At 38.2% G+C, this 23,463-nt stretch overlaps 2 protein-coding genes across 2 annotated transcripts in view; one reads left to right on the top strand and one right to left on the bottom strand.

Moving 5' to 3' along the window:
- Positions 1–23,463, bottom strand: part of LOC115629268 — an 83,954-nt gene that overhangs the window by 44,549 nt on the left and 15,942 nt on the right. The window contains 2 exon segments of the mRNA XM_030525692.1: positions 11,422–11,587; positions 11,992–12,101. Of these exon segments, the coding sequence (XP_030381552.1) occupies positions 11,422–11,587; positions 11,992–12,101 (276 nt within the window).
- On the top strand, positions 1,748–3,843 carry LOC115629269. Its single transcript, XM_030525693.1, has 2 exons — positions 1,748–1,880; positions 1,945–3,843. The coding sequence occupies exons 1-2, from the start codon at positions 1,766–1,768 to the stop codon at positions 3,345–3,347; spliced, it is 1,518 nt and encodes a 505-aa protein (XP_030381553.1). The 5' UTR covers positions 1,748–1,765; the 3' UTR covers positions 3,348–3,843.

Here is a 23,463-nt window from a genome sequence, read left to right as displayed (position 1 = left end):
TTCTATCGTTTCACATTTTCACCAGTACACCTTAGTGCCATGTCCCCAGTCTAAGTTCCAGTCCACTCCCCTGCTCTCCACCCCATTTATCTACCTAGGTGACAGCTCGTCGAGTTAGTTCTTTTGTCATTTTAGTCATTGCCGCGTTAACAACTTCGGTCGCGCCGTCGACGCAACTACGTTGTCCATAATAATGTCAGCTATCTACTCCAGTTGTTTGTTAGTTGTGGGTTGAGGGCTTTTTGGCCGTTGGCCGTCGGTCGTCTGATATGCTTGCCCGTGCCACGCTTAAAACATGAAAGTTTTTATGGCTAGCACAAGCAGCTAGCACCTTTCTTTACATCTGCTCCTATGTATCCTGCCCCTTCCACTACTATAGTACACGTATATTCTGCCTCTTCCACGGCAACGTTTTGCAATGTAAACAGGCATAAAGTTGATCGCCTCTTTGCGGCATCTTATACTATAGTATGGTGTTACCGCCAAAGTGCTGGGCTTGCAATAATTTTTGACATATGAACTATATGTACTCATATGTATGTACATATTTGCTATCAAAGTCCGTCTATAAGTTCACATTTTACGAGGACTATGGGCTAAAACATTAATGAACAGGCTCCCAGTTTGGCATTGGGGGGACGATATTTTTGATTGCGACGAAATTCGCTGAAAAGCGTAGTGAGAGCATAATTAGAAAATAGAAATGCAAAAATGAAAATTAGAATGCCACTGTCAACCTAATGAATACAAATATAGTTCAAATAATAATTTGTATCGATTTATCTTTCCTTATACCTGTTTGGTTTCTGTTATGGCAACAACGCTAATTATGTATGTACTTTACAATAGAAATACGCATTATAAGAGAAATTAATGCAAATATGAAATATAAAAAATGGTTACGAAATTTTATTTCTTTTATTCGAAAATAAATGTAATAATTTGCAAATATGAAAATGTCAACAACAATTGCCTAACTTGATAAATAAAATAATATACGAACATGACGTTTTCAGGCAACAACTTGATGGAGTGCACCGATTTTGATTGAAATTTTAGAATTCTGCGAGGCTTCCATTAACACCAAATGTAGTTAAGAAATCTGAGCAATACAAAAAACAAGGTAGGAATACTAATACTAGTGTAAAGTACCCAACACGTTAATACCCTGTACTCCTTTCTACAAAATGCTTCGGTTTTTTAAAAACTACTTTAAGTAATTAAAAAAATAAATTCATTAAATAAAATAAAGATTTTCCGTAATTTCTGTAATTCATGGAATTTTCTATACTAATACTATATGTCTGATCGCAGCTGTTGTTGCTTTCTGTCAACTGTTTACTGCATACTGCATGCATAGACACAATTCTGATGTAAGTTCGAATATCCAAGTAGGTATCACGATTTCAATTTTCTGAAGTCATAAATTTAATTTTCTCTAATTATTGTACAGATAGGTATAGAGTATTTCGGGGCAGCGGACGTTAGCTTTTTCGCTTGCTTTCCATTTCTTGCATTCATTCATTAAAGTTATTTAATGTTAAGTTTATATCTGCGACCCTCTCGTAAGGTTTTCATGTTGCAATTATGTCAGCGATAGCAAATACATGCCCCTCTACCTAAATATGCACTCAAGTAAATGCATCTGCTACTGATAATATAGTCGAGTACATAGCAAATACATAGTGTTTGTTAAGTTATAGAATAGTCCGAGTTGGCGGTTGAGCGGGCTCAGTCTCTCTCTGTGCACCGCTAATTGTTGAAGATGGTGTCAAAGTTCCTGCGCCTTTTGAAGCTCCTGGTGCTCATTATCGCCTGCTACACTGTCGTCCTTTTACTCGTGCACCTTGGGCGGCACAGAGGAGCTGTGCGACGCTCAGGTGAGTGCTCACATTGGCAGTGGGGCAACGGCATCCATCATATTCCCCTTTTGTTGAAGGACAGCTCGTGCGCCTTTCATCAAGAAAGCATACAGTAAGCCCGCAACTGCTCCGCTTCAGGAAAAGTCGGATAATGTTGTTGATGATGATGACCATGGCTGGCAGTCGCTGCGAAGGTTGTTGCAATCGAATAGAGGCCAAGGCTCGCCTCTCTCTAGTGATAAGTGCGCGCCCTTTCCACGGTATGCAGATCTGCTGTTTGAGGGAGAAAACTTCCAAAGGATGCGCGAAGGAAACCTCAGCTATTACTTATTTGGTGCATACTATGATCGTCGACTTGAGCCGATGGTAGCTGTGCTGGCAATGATCAATACAATATATGGCCCGTATCCGCCCACTTACTGCCAGATGTGGTTTGACGGCAGCAGCAGACCGTCTATTTCGCAGGTGCGCGACCACAAAGTCATTTGGTATGACTCGTGGGGTCAAGGGCCTAATTACATCTACCCCACACTACTAAGCTGCCCCGTGCCCAAGGGCCAGATGATGCAGCGGGTGCCACAATTGGTTTCACTGGTGCATGGCACCGATGGCTGCGCAAGGGCCACCAATGCGCTGCACGTTATTTACGAGGCACCGAGGCGCAGTCACGCCCTGCGGTTTGCCGTTTGCGTTAAGGACCTATACTATCCGCATCGGGATATTTCAGCCCGCATCGTAGAGTGGCTCGAGCTGATGCAACTGCTAGGCGCGGAGCGCGTTACAGCCTACGTAGACGATGGCGCGTTGCTGCCCAACACAACCCGGACCTTGCTCCGATATGTGCAGCATGGGTTTTTGAAGCTTCGGCGTTTCCGCATGCTGCAACTGCCCGGTGTGGATGCCACGAGTTATCTGAACAAGAGGGTACATGAGGTTCTAACGTACAACGACTGTTTCTACCGAAATCTGTACGAGTATGATTTTATTGGCGGCTTCGATTTGGACGAGGTGATCATGCCGTTGGGCACAATTCGCAACTGGACATCGCTGGTGCACCACCTAGAATCTACAGATGATTTCGGTGGCAACTCAAATTGCCAGGCTTGGGCCAGTTACTGCTTTCGCAATGTTTACTTTCCAGAGTACAGAGAGAAGCCGCCTTATAATGAAACACTACCGAAACACTTCTATATGCTGCAACATGTGCGGCGTGTGGCGAAGCACCTGCATCCTTCATTAGCCGCTAAGTGCTTGCATGCGACAGCTTTTGCGACCACACTACATAACCATTTCCCCCTGAGCTGGCAGAACTCATGTGCCCCTCTGGACGTATCCACAGCCCTGGCCCAGATGCAGCACTACCGTGAACCAGAAAACAAGGCGGATTTGCTAACGCCAGTACTTGACGACAATATATGGCGATTCGAGGAGCAGCTGGTTAAGAGTTCGTGTGTCGTGTTTCGTGAGCTGGGCTGGAGTCCATGACTGGATTGGATATTGGAAAAGGAGTTCTGCTTATTGAATCGCACACATTTCTCGAATGCTATTCGCTTAGCCGCATTTATTTTTAAGAACTCTAAATAATTGGCATACGCTGAAATAGGAAGCACATTCTGGTTCATATTTTGGATAACGATAAAAGCATAATAGAGGCCATTTAAAGTGTTAAGCTGATCTTCTTTTGATTTGAAACAAGAATGGAATGCCCTTCTATGTGCTACATACATACATGCCCTTTTACCGTTTGGGTACAGGGTCCTGAAAGGGTAATATCCACAAATTGGACACTTTATGGCTCGGACAACGCACTTCCCATTAATTCCCATTATACTCTTATATTCGCGGACAGCGGACCTCAAGGATTTACGCACTTTGCTTACTTCCATTACAATTATTTGGCAAATTTATTGTTTTAAATTGATGAGTCCTTTGTTTACTATTTAGTATATTCAAAGTATATAAAATACGCCTTTTTAATAGTTATGTTTTATCCTCCAAATGCTCAATTAAGGATAGTTGCAGAGTTCCTGTTGAAATCTTTGGAGATAGCCAAAGTTGGGTTTCCCGACTTTGAAATACTCTGTACATTTGTGTAGAATAATTATAGAAATTAAATAAAACAAGAGATAACGCTACAGTCGGGCTGGGTACCCTGTACCCAGCCAAACTTTCGGCGCTCAGCAGAAGTAAAAAGAAGAAGAGAAGAGCGAACTTGATAGTGCTGCTTGTGGGCGTAGAACCGGAGTGAAATTGTTTCGCTAATAACTTTCCTAGAATTGACCGATTCGGAAGTAGATAATTGTACATAGATTACGTGTGCAATGTTTGGTTTAAATAGCTTTTGAAATGTGGGTTGTACAGGTGAAATTCTGTAGCGGAGGAAAATTCAAAAAAATAAAATGATCTCGTCCTTTCTCGGACCTAGGAGAATCCAGATACCAACTTTGGTTGTTCCACCATTTATAGTTTTTGAGATCCTCGCGTTAATCCAGACGGACAGACGGACGGACATGTCCAGATCGATGCGTCTCGTCATGCTGATTAAGAATATATGTACATATGTATATACTTAATGGGGTAGGAGATGGCTCCCTCTGCCTGTTACATACAGGGTGCGCCATCTTTTATGTCGGTGTGTGGATATTGAGTGGCTTTATCATTAGTGAACCGATTGACTTGAGTAGACCAGTGTTGAAAACCTCAGTTCAAGAAATTGTACAGAACCAAATCAAATAAAAATATCTCATACTTGAAAATCGGTTGTTTATTTTCAAGGATGTTCAGTGCTTGCATACCGACATAAAAGGTGGCGCACCCTGTATTTGGCACAAACCTAATAAGCCCTTTTTACCCTACGGATACAGGGTATAAAAATTAAATGTATGTATATTTCTCGAAAATAATTGCAATTGGGGCGAGATTGAGAGATGCATTTTTCTCATTGTGCAAACATTTTCTAAGGCTGATGGATGGTTGATTGGTTGGTTGGTTTTGTTACGAAGAGGCATAACAAAATGTATTCATTAGTCTTACACCAATAGCAAAAAAGAATCAAATAATTTTACCGTTTGATCAGAAAAGGGGAATTCTCATAGAATTGAAAAATAGAAAGTCACTTGCCCATAAAATACCACAGTACCATGACCTACGGGAGCTATGAAAAATCAATAATGGCGGTGGAGTGGGGGTAACCTATCCTTTCTCGGACTTGTGAATCAATCAATCAATTAATTTTTTATTTGAGTATACTTGTGTTTACATATATACTGCCAGGACTAATTTTCCTTCATTAAATTAAAATTGTACATGCGTGCAATTTCCATTAAACGCTTTTGTCAAGACTGCTTAATTGGAATTAAAATTGTGTTTACGCATAATGTGACCTCCTTTCATTCTCAATTAAAAGACCGTATGCACGTTCAAAGTTATTGCAGTTTTCCTTACAGCTCCACTCAAAAAACTTCATGATGGAAAACTTGAAAATGTTTACATATTTTATGCAGTTTATGAAAAAGGCGACGGCAACAGCAGGAACAATAATAACAACAACAACAGCAATGCCAAAGCTAAAATCCGTAATTTTTGAATGTACCAGCGGTAGAGGGAAACTTGGTTGGTCCGAAGATGAAAGTGGTGGCTGTTTGTGTTGTTTTTTGTTGTTGCTTATGTTGTTTTCATTAAGCGTAATTGAAAGCAGAATGCACATCATGTCCAGAACTTGAGTACGCCAGCAATTTTGTTACTTAATAGGATCAACGGCAGAGGCTTCGTACATAGTTGCCAAAGCAACTGAAAATCAAATAGAAAAAGTCCTCAGTCCTGCGGTCAATTTAGGGCCTAAGCTGATGTTTGCTCAATTTAGTGCTAATGTTAATAAAGAAACGGTTTTCAATCTCGATGCTGAAAAGGACATTATTTGTTGATTTCATCAGAAGTGAAATGAAAATCGAATAAAGAGCGGCTGGAGAGAAGCTAATGGGTGGCTTAAATAATTATGATATGCTTTCCAAACTACGTGGGTATATTTATGTAGAAATATTAAAACTATTTTGCAAGTTTAACGCTCATACTATGTATTGTATAGAAAAAGTCCTCAGTCCTGCGGTCAATTTAGGGCTTAAGCTGATGTTTGCCCAATCTTAATTGATAAAGAAACGGGTTTCAATCTCGATGCTGAAAAGGACATTATTTGTTGATTTCATTAGAAGTGAAATGAAAATCAAATAAAGAGTGGCTGTAGAAAAGCTGATGGATGCCTCAAATAATTATGATATGCTTTCCAAACTACGTGAGTATATTTATGTAGAAATATTAAAACCATTTTTCAAGTTTAACGCTCCTACTATGTATTGAAACAAAATGTGCGTGACGACATATTAAAATATTAATATGGCAAGCAAAGACCAGAAAGAACGACATAAGCGTACATAAGAGCTGGTAAATGGACGGAAAAATATAAAAGCGTTCGAGTGCGCGGCCATAAATTTATTACAAAAAACGAAAACAACGAAAAAACAAAAAGCTGGGACAAAATGATAGCAGCGAATAGAATAGAAAAATATAAATTATGTGACAATGTGGGCATTGCAAAGGGACCGCTCAAGGTGGCTGAAGGTTTTGACTTGCGCGTAAATTTCTTAAGCAATTATCTAGAAAATATTGCATATTTAAATTAGATGAGTGCGTGTATGTCTAAAATTGACAAGACAAGTCATAAGACTTGGAAATCTGCTTACGACAAATTATAGCCAAATTTAAGTGACTAATTATTTCTTTGTTCAAGGCAAAAATCATTTCAGTTAAGTGACACTTTTAGAAAAAAAAATCTAACCGATTTCGTTAATTTGTCAATCTTAGAAGACATTAACTGCTGTTGAGTTATATAGGATATCAAAGAAAAAGTTCTTAATTATTCAAATCTCACTCTAACGAAAGGAACATTTAACTCGTTCATTAATTTGTCAATCTTTTAACACATTAACTGCTGTAAAGGGTTGGGCCATTGCATATTTCTTTGTGATGTTAAGTTACTAAATGAAGTATGTATGTTTAAATTGTTTAAGAATGGGGGAAAATATCGAGATATTGATATGCTTCGATCTTTAATTAACGGCGCTTTAAGATGTGCACTCTACATAGTGCTATTAATCCCTATCAAAAAGTTAGATTAATAAATGTATTTTAAGAGTATAAATTGTAAAGAAATATCATTAAAATAAATCAAAAATTCAATTAATGGGTTAAGCTATAATTTGCGTTGAAGCTTGTTATACAGCAGCCCTGTCTGCTTTTTCTCATAAAAAATATACAAGTACTCTCTTCTGCCATATGTGGGAATATTTGATTGAGGGTTCCCGCTAGTGTCAGTTTTGTTTTTCATTTAGTTTTTTTGCTTTAATAATATTAATTATGAAGGACGACATTGAGAAAGGGGTGAATCGTGCCTGGCCAATATTTTAATCGTATGCTTTGCAAAGCTAAATGCGCTTTTATCTCTAGATAAGCCGAAGTCTGGCATACGCCGTTCCCTTAGGAATACGCTCCTCGAACAGCTTCCACTCCGCCTGCCACGTTTCCCTTTCCTGCTGTCTCTGCTAATGTCTTGTCGTACAAGTATTTTCGCACCAGTCACGCGCTCATTTTCTCAAGACAATTTCTCATACATATAGTACATACTTATGAACATACATACGTAGTACTTATTTGTACGGGTATGGCCCCCACAGCCTATAACCAACGGCCTTTGGGCTTGCCTTTTGACTTGGCTCCATCGCAACGAGGCGCAAAATATGGCCAAGCAGCGGAAATAACCATTACACCGTGGTTCTTGTTTTTGTTGTATAGTATGTGCTCGTTTTGGTACTGGCTCTGTATATAATTTCATAAATTTAATTGTCACGTTCAAATATTTCATGTATCCGCCGCTCCTCCTTCTTATGGGTCTCTGCGTCAGTGTCTCGGTCTCGGCCTCGGCCTCTAGCTCTGTCTCTGCCTCTGCCTCTGTCTCTATTTCCGTCGCCCTTGTTTTCTTTTTTCTTTTTACTTTCCCCCCTCGTACTTCACTGGTCAGTGGAGGCGCTATGTGTGCACGTGTTTATGCATTCATACGTGGCCTGGGCAGACTACATGGCGTATACGTCAGATAGCCATCCACTTCCGGCAGATAGACGTGCAAAATGATTATTTTCGTTTTATTATTTCACCTATTTTATGGCTTGACTGGCTGCGTGCCTGCTTTGTGTGTGTTTCTCCTGCTTTTTTGTTGTTTCTGTAGCCATATTTATCCTTAATCATACATATTGTATATATAGTACATACGTATACGTATCATACGTACGTATGTATGTATGTTTGTATGTACGAGTATGAGTGTTGTAAGTGGCGTTTATCAGATCCAAAGAAGGCGAGGGCTTAAATAACACAACCGAAGGATTTATATTCGAAGGTATATTCGTGCGTTTGTACACATGCAGTGTACTCTGCCCTCGAATGTTGTTGTTGTGTGTGTGTGATGCGTGAGTGTGCGAGTATTGGCGCTTTTCGCTTAGATACTGATTTTATTGCAGCTTTTGATAAACCATTTTAAACACCACATTTCCGCACACTCGCAGTGACAGATGGGGGCATCGTGTTCGTATATTCGTTTGTACTACTATATGTAGGAACAAAGGCAATGCCAACAACAATAGCGCTCAAATATACTCGAGTGCACTTTTCGCCGCTAGCTGTGAGCAATTAAAGAAGAGAATGGAGGTGCACTGCAGCTCATTTCATTTGTGTTTGCGATTCTGGGTTCTGAGCCCCCAAGGAGTCCACTGGCATAGTGCTATGTATTACAGCATGAATATATTTCTATACGATCTTTGTCTGATTATATAACACCTTACAGCTTATGATGTAGTGGTGTAGTCGGCGTCGCTTAAAGAACTGATTTGCTTGCAGCAATAAAAAGTGGAGTATTCACATTGTTAACAATTTCAGCCATGCCTTTCTCTCGGCGACATATACTTGTATAGTGTGCTCCATTTTGTTGCGGTTTTTAAAAATGCTGCTGGAAGCGCCTTTCCGGTTTTTTTTTGTGGCTGGGAATTGAAGTTTTGGGCTTGGGTTTCAGCAGGATAGCGCTGCAAACCCAAACATAGTTGGTTATCGTGCCATCAGCCGTCTCGGCGATACATCGAAGCTGCGATTCCGAACAATCAATTAACGATTTACGCTCTTAAGGCATATATCGTGCAAGCCATTCGTGAGATATGGCCAAATGAATTCGATCGTGTTTCATAAATATTGGAATTCTTTGCGCTTTCAAATAATCCAATAATACTTATTCAATTAAACAGATTATTGTTATTATTTTTAACTTCAAAAAAGAAACGATTATGTGGACCACTCGGTAATTCCTTTGCAAGTGTAAACAAGTCGAATTCGGTTCGCCAAAGAATATTTAAGTTCATCCCTAAGCAATTTGATAAATGTATATTGGTCGAATAAGGATTTGCCAATGGATTAAGCGTGTCAGATGGACAATTATACAAAGCCTACTAGTCGAGTTGCCCTCACAATCTCTCCAATCTCAATCCATTTAAAAAATTGCATATACAAGTAAGACATTTTGAAGGCAGAGGTGACTTTCCAGGCATTTAAATACTTTAAAAGTCCTGTTTGGTGGAGTGAGGCATTAAGGATGTGATGGCCCTGGCGGCGGACTTTGAAGGCCGTCGCTCCAACACTCTGCAAATGCATATCAATTTCAAATTGATCTGCGCTGCTTAATACTCGTATGACATTTTAGTTAAAATCAATTTGTTCCAAGTCAGCGCGTCTTTCATATTATAAGTATGTGTGCAACATTCGCGAGAGCTCGCTTGTTCTTTTCAGGAAATGCTATTAATAGCCGGCCTCCTCCGTTCTAGTAACAGAGAGGCCACTATTTAATACGACATGTTAAAGAGGGGGTATTCCTCTCCATTTAGCCATTACGACAAAATAAGTTCAAGACTACTTTCCTTTCCTGCTCACAGCCAAGCTTTTGTTTAGCCAGATTCACAGTATTAGGGAGGTTGATTGAAGCCCGACGGGAAGCCCGCCTGATCCTGCTGCTTTTCCGTTTCCCTATAGGTGGGTCATATTTCTAGTTCGAGATAAAGAATAAAAGGGACCACCAATTTACTAACTAAACTAAACAGAATTATAGACACATGTACAATTAACTTTTGTGAGCCCATTGAATTTGTTTTCAAAAAATGTTGTGTAATTAATTTAATTAATAATTAACCCGACAGTTTTACATTTCTAATAAAAGACCACACCTCCAGAGTAATAAGACTGCAATTATTTTATTGGTTAATCATTGCGCTGTGATTCGACACAGAGTCTAGTGTGGAACAATAGTTGAACTATGCAAGGCCCCATTTAATGATCAAATACTTAAAATATTAAACAGCAATTACAGCAATAGAAGTTTGTCGATTAACTCCTTTAATCCCACATTAGAAACATATCAGTTACCTCTCACCAGACAATTATAGTCTTTGAAAAATTAGATAAATTGCAGTTAGGATTGTACTAGCATCTAAGAAGCATCTCTTGTTCAAAAACCCAAATTTGAATAAGATTGGACATTTTGTTTCCGTTCCTGTTCTCAGCTTCAAATTATGCTGGAAGGCAAAATCATTGTGCTGATGTCTGTGAAAATGTTTGCCAAATGCAATGGAAATGAATTATTGTCTAATTTGCGGAATAAATCGGTCTTTAGTTTCTTAAATTCAAACTAATTTCTGAAACACATATATATGAAAGTATACACTATGTATTAGTCATCTCACTAAATAATACAAATAATTAATGTTGTGCCGTTTTCATATTTTCCTTTTTATTTTTTATTAAGCTTTATGTTGTTTTTTATGCTTAAGGTAGGGGAACGAAAACTTGGCCCACTGAAGAAAAAGGCAATGCAACGCAATGAACAAATGAAGTAAAATAAAAGCCAAATTGAAAGTTTAGTCAGCGAAAAAATGGCGGCCTGTGCCGGTGCTGGTGCTGATGATGGTGTTGGTGCTGGTGCTGGTGTGCGTGTATGCGTGTGTTTGCAACCCGAAATTCAAATATGTTTGAACAACTTTATTGCGCAAATGCCAAGCATTCTCCAACTTGTAGACATGACAGTCGGTTGATTGTCTGTGGATGGGTATATGAGTGTGCGTGTGTGTGTGTGTGTGTGTGCGTGTGTCTGTGTGTGGATTGCTGTGAGCGCAAATCTCATTTGAATTATAGTGATGGCGCCGACAGTCGCACGCACACGCACACGCACACGCATACTCATACACATCCACACCCGTGCATATTCACATATTCACGTACGCATACGAGTATAGTAAAAAAGTGTTGCCTGCTTCCTGAGTGCGTCTTAAGCAGATGCACACACACACACGCGCGGTGGTGTGCCCCAACTCTGGCCTCAGATTCAGATTCAGCTTCAGCTTCAGACTCACACCCACAGCCACATTCACATTTACATTCACACTCAACGGCCACGCTTTAATAAAAAGTTCCTACATACCTGAACATGCCTGCGGCGGCAGTGGAAATATTAACGTCGTTGAGCTCTTGCGCCTGGCGACCGCGCAGCCCAGCGATTGTGGCTTGAAGCTCCGCAGCTGTTGCATGAAATCGGAGCACTCCATTAGGGCCACGTCGGCGAAATGCAGGTCGCACAGGATTTGGTTCTATGGAAGGAGACAGAGAGCATGAGTATAAGCATAAGTAGGTGTAGGTGTACGGGTAAGTGTAGATGTACGGGCAAGTGTGAGCCCGCGCGTCGGGGAGTGGCACGAGAAAGTTGCTATATGATTTTATTTTCATTTCGCTGCGTTCTTTATGTGCTATTCTGCAGATATAAATGTATATGCGTTGGTGCTTAAATTATTCATCTTTGCATCAACGCGGCTGCCATATAATTTCGATTAAACTCTGATTCATGAGAGCCCACATCGAACTGTGCTGTTTTCTTTCTTTGTTTGTTAATGGACATGGCCAATACATCCATCAAATCAGCTCAACATATATTGTAGCGAGTTTCGAAGTTCAGCAACAGATTTCAAGGAGTGGAGGGGATATTTTTGAGACTTACCTTGAACCTTCGAGCGCGTTTCTGGTTCGGACCAGTCAAGTTTAAACCACACGAATTGCAGCGTAGACATTCCTCATGATAATGATTATTATCGTAGAGTGGTGAGGGTTCTGCGAAAGAGTGATTAATATGTAGTCTTTTAAACAATTATCAGATCAAAATATTAAAAGAGGTTTTTTTTATCCTCAAGTAAAATGTATCTTTTATATGCTGTATCCAGACAGCAAAAGTAATGGCGTTGTATCAAATAGGCTTAGGCTTAGACAGCAAGTTTGACTAGAATTGAGAGGTAAGAGGTTGTCAGCAAGCTAGCTAGTCCACTAAAATGTTAACTTTGTTCTGTACTTGGTACACATGTTGCAGATTATAACAGAGTTCCATTTAGTTGTGCCATTTCAAAGCTAAGCAGAACTGATCGACAAATACACGGGTGGCTCCAAAGCAGAAGGGGTAGAAGCAACAGTCTACTGTGGGGAACTCATCATACAAGCCACCAGATCAGTGCAGCATCTCCAAGAACATTAGTGGAAGGTGGCTAAGTTATCCTCACATCAACCTTAACTCCATTCTTCAAGTCTTAAATTGCGTTTGCGGTAAGGAATACAATACAAGATATGAATGCACTAGATGGCTGAAAGAGAGTTCACATCTAATGGACTCCAGGCCACTAAGCTAAAAAAGAAGTAAGTAAGTAAGCCACAGGCACAGAGCTATGCCGAAAATTATGCTAGGCAGCCCCGATATGTCCTAACCCTCCAGCGAAAGCATTTCGCCGTCTGGCAGCATAGCCTCCAAGATGTCAGGACTATCTCTCTTTTTGTGTGGTTACAACATCATACCCTGTACTAAGAGCGGATATCGGTATCTTAGCGTAGTGAGAATGGGTGTAGCATAAGAAAGAGGTATGATCAGTATGAATAAATGCAAGGATCTGAAAAAGTATAACAGCTAATAAAATAGACGTTGCTAACCCATGGGCGTAGCCAGGATTTAGTCCAGGGGGGTAAGAGTTTTTGAACCGATTTTTTACTATGAAATTATTTGCGCTGCACAAAAAAAAAACATTGAAAATATGGAAAAATAAGGAAAGATTCGAAAGATTTCGAATAGAATAAAAAAAACTTGCTTAAAAATTAGATTTATGATCGTGGAACTAATATAAAGTTGGTGTAGTGCGACATCGAGAGTGTGAAATTTAAAAATTTCTAATATTGTTTTCTTACATAAATAATTAATTGTAATATATATACGTGTATATTGAATGAATTGAAATCTAGATGAATAATAACGGCGACAAAAAAAGCGGCATGCAAATGGTGGAGAGAAAAGTTTTATGTTTTTCAAAAATATGTAATTTTTCTAATGGCAGTTGCGTTCAATTTGAAAAACAGTTTATATTACTTGTATTAGGCCTACTTAGTTTTCTAAAAAGAATTCGTTTGTTTCTCAGTTAAATAGAATTTTTTTTGCAAGCTCACATGGAAAGCCGGTCTTATGTCGGAGCAGTTATCAAAAGGAAGTTATGGCAGGTAAAGAAATCTAAAATCATTAAGTCTCGACGGTTCAAAACTGAAAGTAGTTATGACTGCATTTTCTGAAAACCCGTATTTAATTTTACTACATTTAAACTTATTTTTGTATTTTAGATTTATATTTATTTTTTATAATATATAAAGATTGTTTATTTGATATGCAGTTTAGTCTGATATTAGTCTGCCCGCGTCCGAATTCCGATCTTTGTCCATGTTGTGCTAGCATTTATTGTTGTGATTAGGGTGCCCATAGTGATGTCGTATAATCTCAAAATTTAGTCTACCCTTAGCCACCCGCTGGTATTTAAAAATCTTATTAAACTCACGAAATCTATGTTGGTTGCTTCCGAGAGATCGGTTAGCAAAAGTTTCCCTAGAGTAAGTAATCAACACCTGCTCAGTGCCGGGCAGTAGCAGAGAAGGTGCTCCACACTTTTCTTCTCCGCTTCGTCTCTGCAGCTTCTGCAGAAGCCATTATATGGGATGCCTTCAAAGTAAGTGACCCGTAAGTGCCCCAGCCACGGAGATTTCGGTTCGCCTCAGCTTTACATGCTTAGAAGTCCTTCTTGCGTCAAGGACTGGCCAGATGAGCCTTGCTTCCCAGTGTTGCTGTATCATAGACCGCGAATGTTGCGTGCCAAAAACCGGAAGGAAGCCAACGGCATGCCCGTTCCTTCCCTGTCTGGAGGATGTATGTGGTTTCTTGCCACCTCATCTGCGATGCAGTTACCCTCGATGTCTTGGTGTCCTGGCACCCATGTGACAGTGATACTGACTTGCTGGGCCTTCTCACTAAGAGATTTGCGGCAGTCAGTGATGACTTTGAAGTTGTCCACAATGAGTTCCAACGCCTTGGCTATCTGAATATATAAATATCGGTCTGCCGCCTGCCATATAATTGCCGTGTACTTTAATTATTGCCGTATTGAAAACGGCATTTTACGGATAGGAAGGCAACAATTTTGCGTTTGTGACATCGATATTAAAGAACGAGTGTCTTCTCCAAAATCTTTAAGTTGTCAACTAGCTAGAAAGTGATTTTGGAAACACACACAGACTCAGACGTCTCTGTCATATAATTAGCAATTTAAAAAATGTTAACACAGGACGCATACCTGATCCATTACCCTACTGCTGTCACTACTATCTAGACATTTTGAAAACACTTTGCAGGCCGGGGCGTGAAACAGTAAACACATTCATTAATTTGCATAACGGAACGAGCAGGTGGGGCCTTTCAACCTGTCGCCCGACTCAATTACAACCGGAAATTAGTTTCTAATAGAGGCAAATTGATGCTGCGCTCACTCTTTTATATTCCTACACTCACACACATTCACCCACACCCACACACTCATTCAAGATGCCATTATGGAAGGTGTGATATCACAAAATGCTGCTTATGGGCTTGATGATTGGCTGCTGATTGGTTAGGTTAGAGCGATCGTATCAGCGCGGAACAGCAACTAAAGAGATGTTATAATTGTTTCATACCAGTGGAATGCGCAAAAATTTCTTTTAAGCCAAAAACCATCGATTTAGGAATGTAATGAGACATTTAGAAATCATTTGCGATTCATAGTGAAACATTTTGGGCAACAATTTTCGATAACAAGTCCTTAGTGAGAGCGATGGACATCTGTCAACAAGACCCCATTATGAAACTTTCGTCTACATTATAAACATTTTATACCCTATACGTTAAACCTTAGTCTGTCATTGATTTAAGCCTGACTGGAGCTACTACAACTGGAGCTATTTAGTTTTGTGATCTAGTGAGAAAAACATGAAACAAAATATGAATTGCGCGAGCACTGATCTTCAAAAAATGTGGGCAAGGATATCACAGCATTGACCTTTTGAACTTTGCTAACACATTTTCGCAGGAAATGAAATTCGCAGTACGATGTGTTACTGATTGGTGATTATTAATTAATTAACGTCAAGCCCAAATGGTGAGAGTCCGGAAACTGAAGGAGTCCATATATCATGTGATCATTTAGAGGTGGTTTTAAAAATTCGAACTCCAACCTCTGTTTTCATATGTAAAATATATTTCAAAAAATTGTTAGAAATTTTGTTTATAGCGGAATAATAACTTTTAAAATATTATATGTTTTGTGTAACCATACGAAGAAGAAAAAGAGAATTGGTAAAATCATAACTTTGTGTATATCAAGCAAAATCTTTGTTGATTTTGTATGAAAGGATTAACCGATAATTAATCAATATGCATACGTTATCAAAAATCAGCAATATTGATATATCGGGTGGGGATCTGTGATAAAATCATAAGTCGGCTTGCGTTAAAAATAAAAAAAATTTTATGTTTTCACATATTTGGAATGAAAATAATAGTGACGACGAGTGCTTCAAAGATTTATTGCGGTGTTTGTTTTAAATTATTAAATTTACAAATAGAAGTTTTTATTTTTCAACCATCGGGGCCACCCTGAAATATTGACGATAATGCTTTCTGCATTAGGGATAAGACAGCATTCAAAAAATAAAACGTATTTAAAAGGAAATACAATTAAATATAATCTAATCAACAGACAAGAAGCTAAGAAATGTAACTCTAATTAAAAAAATCCATATATATACGTGAAAGATGGTGTATGTAATAAGATTGATTTTTGAGGAAAACACTTTTATTAATTTATAAATGGAAAACAAAGATAAGGTTAATTGCTATTCACGTCAGTGAACCTCCTAACAGTAACTTTGCGAATTGTTTAACATATAACGAAAGTTAGCAAGGTTAAACAAGCTTGTAAAATGACTAAATGGAAAGAATATTTCTTGTGCCCTAAAAAAATTAGTGTGGAAGAATTGGCGTTTTAAATATTTATATTTAAATATATGTAGAATTAATAGGAAGAAGAGAGGATAGGTAGCTAGTTTAATAGTCCAGTTGGGAGGTCTAACGGATGAAGTCAAGTAGATTAAAAAGTGATAATAATATGTGATGTCAGAAACACCAAGCTCCTGATGAATATCCTCATTATTGATTAGGGGATGAGCATTGGAGATTCTCAATATTAGTTTTGTTTTTTAATATTTACAGTATTGTAATCTTAAATATATGGAGGTCTTTTCTATTGGAGGTCTTTAAAATAGACATTTGGTTATATTCCACTTGAGCTAATCGACTTTGCGAAATCAGATGGATTTGGTCATGAATCTTGCTTGATCTTTTCAAGAAATATATTTCATTAATTAAGCAATAAATATGGCATGATTTTAGCAAGTTTTGTGCTTGATTTGCCTTAATATAACACTAGATTTTACTAGAAATATGAAAATACCACAAACGAAAGGCTATATTTCGCAAAAATGATTTCCTGATAGCGTACTTAGTTCTTGAATCCTTTTGTTTTCTTTTTTGTTCAATAGCTAAAATAGTCCAAACTATATATAGACATTAAAAACAAACTAATGTAATTTTAATTGGGGAAGAAGAGAGCGTAAAACACTTTCTTGACAAACTTATGTATGCAATAGCTTCTAACACAATAATTGTCAAAGTTTAAAACCAGCCTCATTTTGCACTTTGCTAAATGATCCGCAATTTAATATTATTTAATTTAATTTTAATATAAGTTAATATAGCTTTTTATTTTAACAACTCTACGTTCTAGGAACCACTATAATTGTATCGCTTGCATCAGCCATTTCAACGTTCACATCGAATACGGATATATAAATGCTATATTCTGGTATTCAGTCTGTTATTATTAATGGACAACCCCAAAGCGATATTTTTACAACCAACGTTGGAATCAAGCGTTATGTAAAACAAAATTCATGACTTTGATAAACAACAGCTAATGACCGAAAAAAAATAATAAAGAAAAATGGTTAGCTTCTGGTCTTGGCATTGTTCCAACTTTTTCGACTTTAACCGAAGCGTCCACTGCGAACCACAATTGTTTGGCACTGTTGAGACAGCTCTGCCCGAGACAATTGCTGTTTAATAAGACGTGGCAGCCACGAGCGCTTCAGGCCAGTGACAATGTACAGCTGGCATGGAGCTGCTGCAGTGAATTGGACGACACGATGCCACTGGCTGCAGCCAAGTGCAAATGCAATTTCTTTGGCAAAATAGTTGCAAATAGCAGTCCCTGCTCCTACGCAGCTGAAAGCATTCGCTTAATTGAGTGTAACTAATGGCAGGCGTGGCGACATCGAGCAGGGCATGTGGCAGTTGCTTTATGAGTAGAAACTGTGTGCATCCACAGTCTGTCGGACAACTGTCGGATGCTCAGTTGCTCGCATAAGTATGCAACACTTTTTGATGCACTGTATGTATCTTACGTCTTGGCTTCAGAAAATGCCTGTCAATGCTCCTCAATGGTCTATTTTGATTGAAATTGCTGGTCATTACGCATGTATGCCCCATTGCTCACGGACTGGGCGGAGCTAGAAGAATCTCTTTCTGCTGTATTACTGTCTCTTATGCTTGTAAATGCAATTGCGATACAGCTGTCTGCTTATTAGTATGACGTGGAGGGAAATGTGATGCTGCGATGCCGTATGTTGTTATCAAATTCGTCAGCATTGATGTCGTTTCAATTGTTAATCAATTTCAGTTTTTATGCTCATGCAGTGATAAACATCGCTACGTCCTAGTTCCAAGCAATGATCCTCAACTTCATATAGCACTGCCACAAGGCACAAAGAATTTATAAATTTAAAAAGGGCTTTGTCGCCAACGAAACAAGGTAAAGTGCAAGAATTTGTGCAATGCGTAGATTCACTTTTGGCAAACATCAAAGGCAGTTACATAAATACGAATGCCACACCCCCACATCGTTAGTGCCTTTGCCATGGCAGGTAGCGTCGATTGTGGTTGTTGTCAGTGACTGAATACGACTGACGATGAATTGTGGCATCTATTGCGATAAACTAAACGAGCTTAAAAAGGTGTTGATGCATTTTTAAAGGGCATATACTCGAGTTTAAAGAACAAGGCGTGAAGGACTCGCATATTAAACTATTCATAATCAGCATCCAATCAACCATCAACCAACCAGAGCGAAAAAAAAATAATTTGTTGATGTAAAAAACGTTTAATGTTTTTATATAAGTTAATAAAGAACTAAAGCTGAAAGTAACCACAGCCAGCGTTTCAGCGTTTCATGGAGAAGAGATAATGACAGACGAATGAAAAGAATTTTAATAAACTACAGTGCTTGCTGAAAACCTTGAGCAACGCGATAACGTACCTCGTAAAGATATTGTAGGCACTTGTTAACATATTACGTTTTATCTTGAAACCGCTTATGATTACTTTTACTTCAAATGAATACTGTATACTGTATATTATATTATATATTTTCAAGACAGCGCTTTTCCTCTTAGGAGGTAAAGGGATGAAACCAAATGACGATTATTTGAAATGTCTATTTCAATTGGATTAATAATCCAACCAATCAGGCATAAAATACTTGATTTTATTTGGGCTTTTTAATATGGGATGATTGTAACAACTAGCTGCAATATATAATATATAATAATAATCAATTTTGATTTCACATCATAGAGCATAGAATATCTTCAACTCCTCTTTAGTTCGCCGCAGACTTTAAATTTACATGATTTTATTTTTTATTCAACTAGTCGTTGCTAAGTCTAAGACATTCTGCCAAGTAAAGTGTTTTGTAAGTCTCGCACTCAAATGGCGAACTTTAAGTTGTAATTCAAAGCGAGAGTGCTAAACTCTGTAGTTGTTACTATGGTCAGAAACCCGTTTAGAGCCGACGCATGATGTAGAAAAATGTAATAGCCAGCGAATAAATTGCAAAGTTCTGAGCAGAACTCAACTTCCTTGATCCACATTTCACAAAACCTCAATAAACGCAAATCATTTTAAGTTGAAGCATCCAAAACCCAACAAGGCAATGAATCTTAAAAGGAAGCAGCAACCCTATTGGTTGCTGACAGCTCGGAAATTTCTAATGAGTGGCATAAATGAAATTTCGCAGAGTACTGAAAGCCGCACCAAAAATTGGAATAGAAGTACGTTGTCGCTGTGCTAATTGGGGCAAACAGGAATGCAAAATAAGAAGCGAGCAACAGGCATCATTGACATCGACCCCAATGATTATTTACGGCGCGCCGTTGCAGTCGTAGTGGGATGAAAAGCGGATGAAAATAATTACAAAAAAGTTTACTCGATAAAACTCCGAATGATTAAGCTACCACAGCAACAAGAGCCACGACACAGGCATAGATGACAATGATGGTAATAGACAACGGCAAAAAGGATGGGACGAGAGTGTTTCCTTTTCTGATGATAGGCGGGGCTGTTGGGTTGACGTTGATTGAGTGAGGAAAGAAGTAAAAGGCAAGGATTGTTGGCAACTGAAATTAATTTCTCTGCACGGTAGCCACGCGGCTGCGAAAGTCAACTATGAGTAGAACTGGTTGGCAAACCTGCCACTTCGAAAGCGATATGAAGAGTCGCCACAAAGCTCTTTTTGGGCCGTTGACCGTGCTGACACATGGCTAATACAGTTTCCCAACAAATTGACAGTGGCAACAGCCAACACACATACATAGGCACACACACACACTCGCACGGGAAAGAAAAAACCACACACACACCATCCCATCTGTGTAGCACGTAAGAGTAAGGACATTTGTCGTGCTCGGGCGTGAACAAAATATGGCTAAACTTTTGATAAAGATTATTACTTTTGCGCTGGAATGCAAAAAAAAAATATATGTAATTTTTGCACGCACACAAACTTCTCTGTTAATGTTCGAGAATCAACAAACGACCTGTGCAGAAGCGATTTTACTTGCACACGATTTTAAATGTTTGCTATTTATACACCTTTTGATTTGTTATAAATATACTTAAATAAATATACCTAAATATTTTGGAAAACAGTGGAGCATAAATGCAATATTGTTCTGAGGAATTATTAACAGAATCTTGTTTAAAGTATACCTCATAACAAGTAAAATTTCAACAAAGAAAAAAAATGACTTCAGGTCCAGTGCAGTGAATGCTTTTTTTTTTGTAAGACTCACTGTTTCGAGGATGATTCTGAAGTATTTTGTGCAGGAATAGAATTTTCACCAATTTGGGTGCCATTGTCAAAACTGGACCAAATTGAAAAGAGACCATTTCAAATGGAAAAAGAATCATCAAAATCGGTTCACCTAGTCGAAAGTTCTGAGGTAACAATCAAAACTACAGTCGAATTGAGAATGTCTTCCTTTTTTGAAGTCGGCTAAAAATAGCTACATAGTACATATTATTTTATTTTATTATTATTATTATTTATTTTTTTTTTTTATATATTTATATTATATACATATTTTATATTTTGTATCCATATGGTAATTTAATATAGTGCAGCTAATTGTGGCAGATTTGAGATTTTCTCTTGATTGTAGATATGTGTTATAGCTGATTTGGATCGAAAGCTAAAAGTTATTTAAACTCTAAACTGCATTTTGCAGCCTCTTTGTCAAGTACTGCTTTGGACTGCTTTATACTAGAAGCATCAAAATGTAAGTATGTATAGTATATACATACTTACTTACGACATAATAGATGGCGCACCCTGTATATATCTTTATATATAAGAAGATAGTATATTATGTGGATTATCTACTTATATATCATAGCCTCGATCATTGCATGCATGCGCTGATCCCCACCATTATGAAATTACATATATAAGGTGTGCCATCGCGCAGGTTTGTTAATCAGTGTTCTCTTGGGTATGACGTCACTACGTGCTCTTCAAAATCCACGTACGAGGGAGTGAGCGCGTTATAAATGAACATAGACACGTGCTTTCCCGCCTCCACTGTGACTGACATGCCAGTTTTATGCTATCTCGTGCCACTAATTAAGTCGCAATGTAAGTATGTTACACACAGGAGGAGGTGTGACAGGCCCCTACAATTGAAATCACTAGTGGATTTGAAACATCTAGTACCAAGTTTCGAGATATCTTCAACAAAAATGTTGTAGTCGTCACCCATTCTATGAATCTGGCAGTGCTATGTAGTTTTTATACCCTGTACCCAAATGGTAAAAGGGTATACTAGTTTTGTGCGAATGTATGTAACACACCGAAGGAAGCGTGGCAGACCCCCCCAAGGTATATATATATTCTTGATTAGGAAGACAAGACGAGTCGATATAGCCATAGCAAGGATCTCAGAAAGTATAAGAGCTAGAATAACCAAATTTGGTATCTAGATTATCCTCGGTCCGAGAAAGAACGAGTTTATGTCTTTTTTTCAGATGCACTTCCCCGCTATCCATGATTTTCTATAACTCCCGTTATTCTTGGAATTTCGAACTCAAATTTGGTAACTATATTCCGTTAGTGATTATGTGTCCATAAAATAAGTTACATGATAGATCAATTATGAAGAATGTTATATATAACCATACATTTAATCTCTGCCCAAGCTCTGCCCGCAGAATAATTTAATTAATTTAATTAATTATTTTTAAATTAATTATTACACCCTGTACCCAAAGTGTACAAGGGTATATTACTTTTGTGCGAGTGCACGTGTAACACACAGAAGGAGGCGTGGCAGACCCCACAAAGTATATATATTCTTGATCAGCATGACAAGCCGAGTCGATATAGCCATGTCCGCCTGTCCGTCTGTCTGTCTGTATGAACGCAAGGATCTCAGAAAGTATAAGAGCTAGCATAACCAAACTTGGTGTACAGATTCTCCTGAGACCGAGAAAGGACGAGTTTGTTAATTAATCTAATTAATTAATTTCTTTTTTTGTGGGGTGGTACAGGGTATTTAAGAGTTGAGCCTGCTCGACTTTAGCATTCCTTTCTTGTTTTTAAATTTATTAAATTAACTAAATTGTTTTAAATTTTGTACATTTGTTTTAGTGGGGTGTTTACAGGGTATTTAAGAGTTGAGTCCGCTGGACTTTAGCATTTCTTTCTTGTTTATATTTATTTTTTTATTTGCGAGTAGAGGCCATTCAAAAGGCTTGCACCGGCATACTGGCGGCCATACCGGCCAACGAGCTAAAACACTCGTTCGACATGCTTTTGGATCGTGCAAAAAGCTGTATTGAAGCAGAAGGAGACTATTTTGAATAAAATAAATTGATTTTGCCGACAAAACCATTTGTTCTGTTTTTCTTTCAAAGTCCTGTTTACTTTGGAACACACCTTGTATAGCGACAAATCTCTCCGAAATTGGTTGATTTTTTTAAAGAGAGAGATTCAGAGAGAGAGAGAGAGAGAGAGAGTGTGTGTGTGAGAGACGAGGTGTGAAATTTTATTATATCTGAATCAATAAATATTGAGAAGTTGAGGCAAATAATTTCTTGTTATTTTTTGAATTTGTTTGTATGAAGAACTGAATTTAAATACTCTATAAATGGTCATGCTTTTGGTGGAAGATTTGTAAGTATAAGCGTGCTGTGAGGAAAATTATAAGCTTATGATCTCTATTGAGTTTAGAAAGGGGAGAGCTAGGACTTTACTATGCTTTTTACACTATAATATATATATGTAGAAAAGGACAACATTTTACTCGCTGCACTCCATGACCGAATATGGCAGACGATCGGGGTAATGGAAGCTGATGACAAGTTCGAAGCTAATTAAGCCGTATGGTGCGTACATACATATATATATAAATATGTATATACAAGTATGTTGTAGTAGATTTTGGGTGAAGCGCAGGTCAATGGAAGGCAGTAATGTGAGGAGAAACAAATCTATAAAAATATATAAGTATTCACATACACCTATTAAATACACAAGCAAACACATAAATAGTTACATGGACACACAACGTTGTATTATATACATGCAGGAATAAATACATACAGACATGTGTGTACTCGTACATATGTATATACTTAGTTGCATGTATAAGCACTTGTGTATCTATGACTATGGCGCGCCACAAATGGCGCGAC

Source organism: Scaptodrosophila lebanonensis, unplaced genomic scaffold (genome assembly GCF_003285725.1).
Source record: "Scaptodrosophila lebanonensis strain 11010-0011.00,11010-0021.00 unplaced genomic scaffold, SlebRS2 tig00000138-arrow-arrow-pilon, whole genome shotgun sequence".
Classification (NCBI taxonomy): domain Eukaryota; kingdom Metazoa; phylum Arthropoda; class Insecta; order Diptera; family Drosophilidae; genus Scaptodrosophila; species Scaptodrosophila lebanonensis.
Note: the sequence above shows the minus strand (reverse complement) of the source record. Positions and strands in the feature narration are given on the sequence as shown.

Excerpts from the sequence above, each read along its gene's own strand:
- LOC115629269 (XM_030525693.1), top strand. The coding sequence starts at position 1,766 with ATGGTGTCAAAGTTCCTGCGCCTTTTGAAGCTCCTGGTGCTCATTATC. Across the intron at positions 1,881-1,944 it reads AGGAGCTGTGCGACGCTCAG|CTCGTGCGCCTTTCATCAAG; the intron begins GTGAGTGCTCAC and ends GTTGAAGGACAG.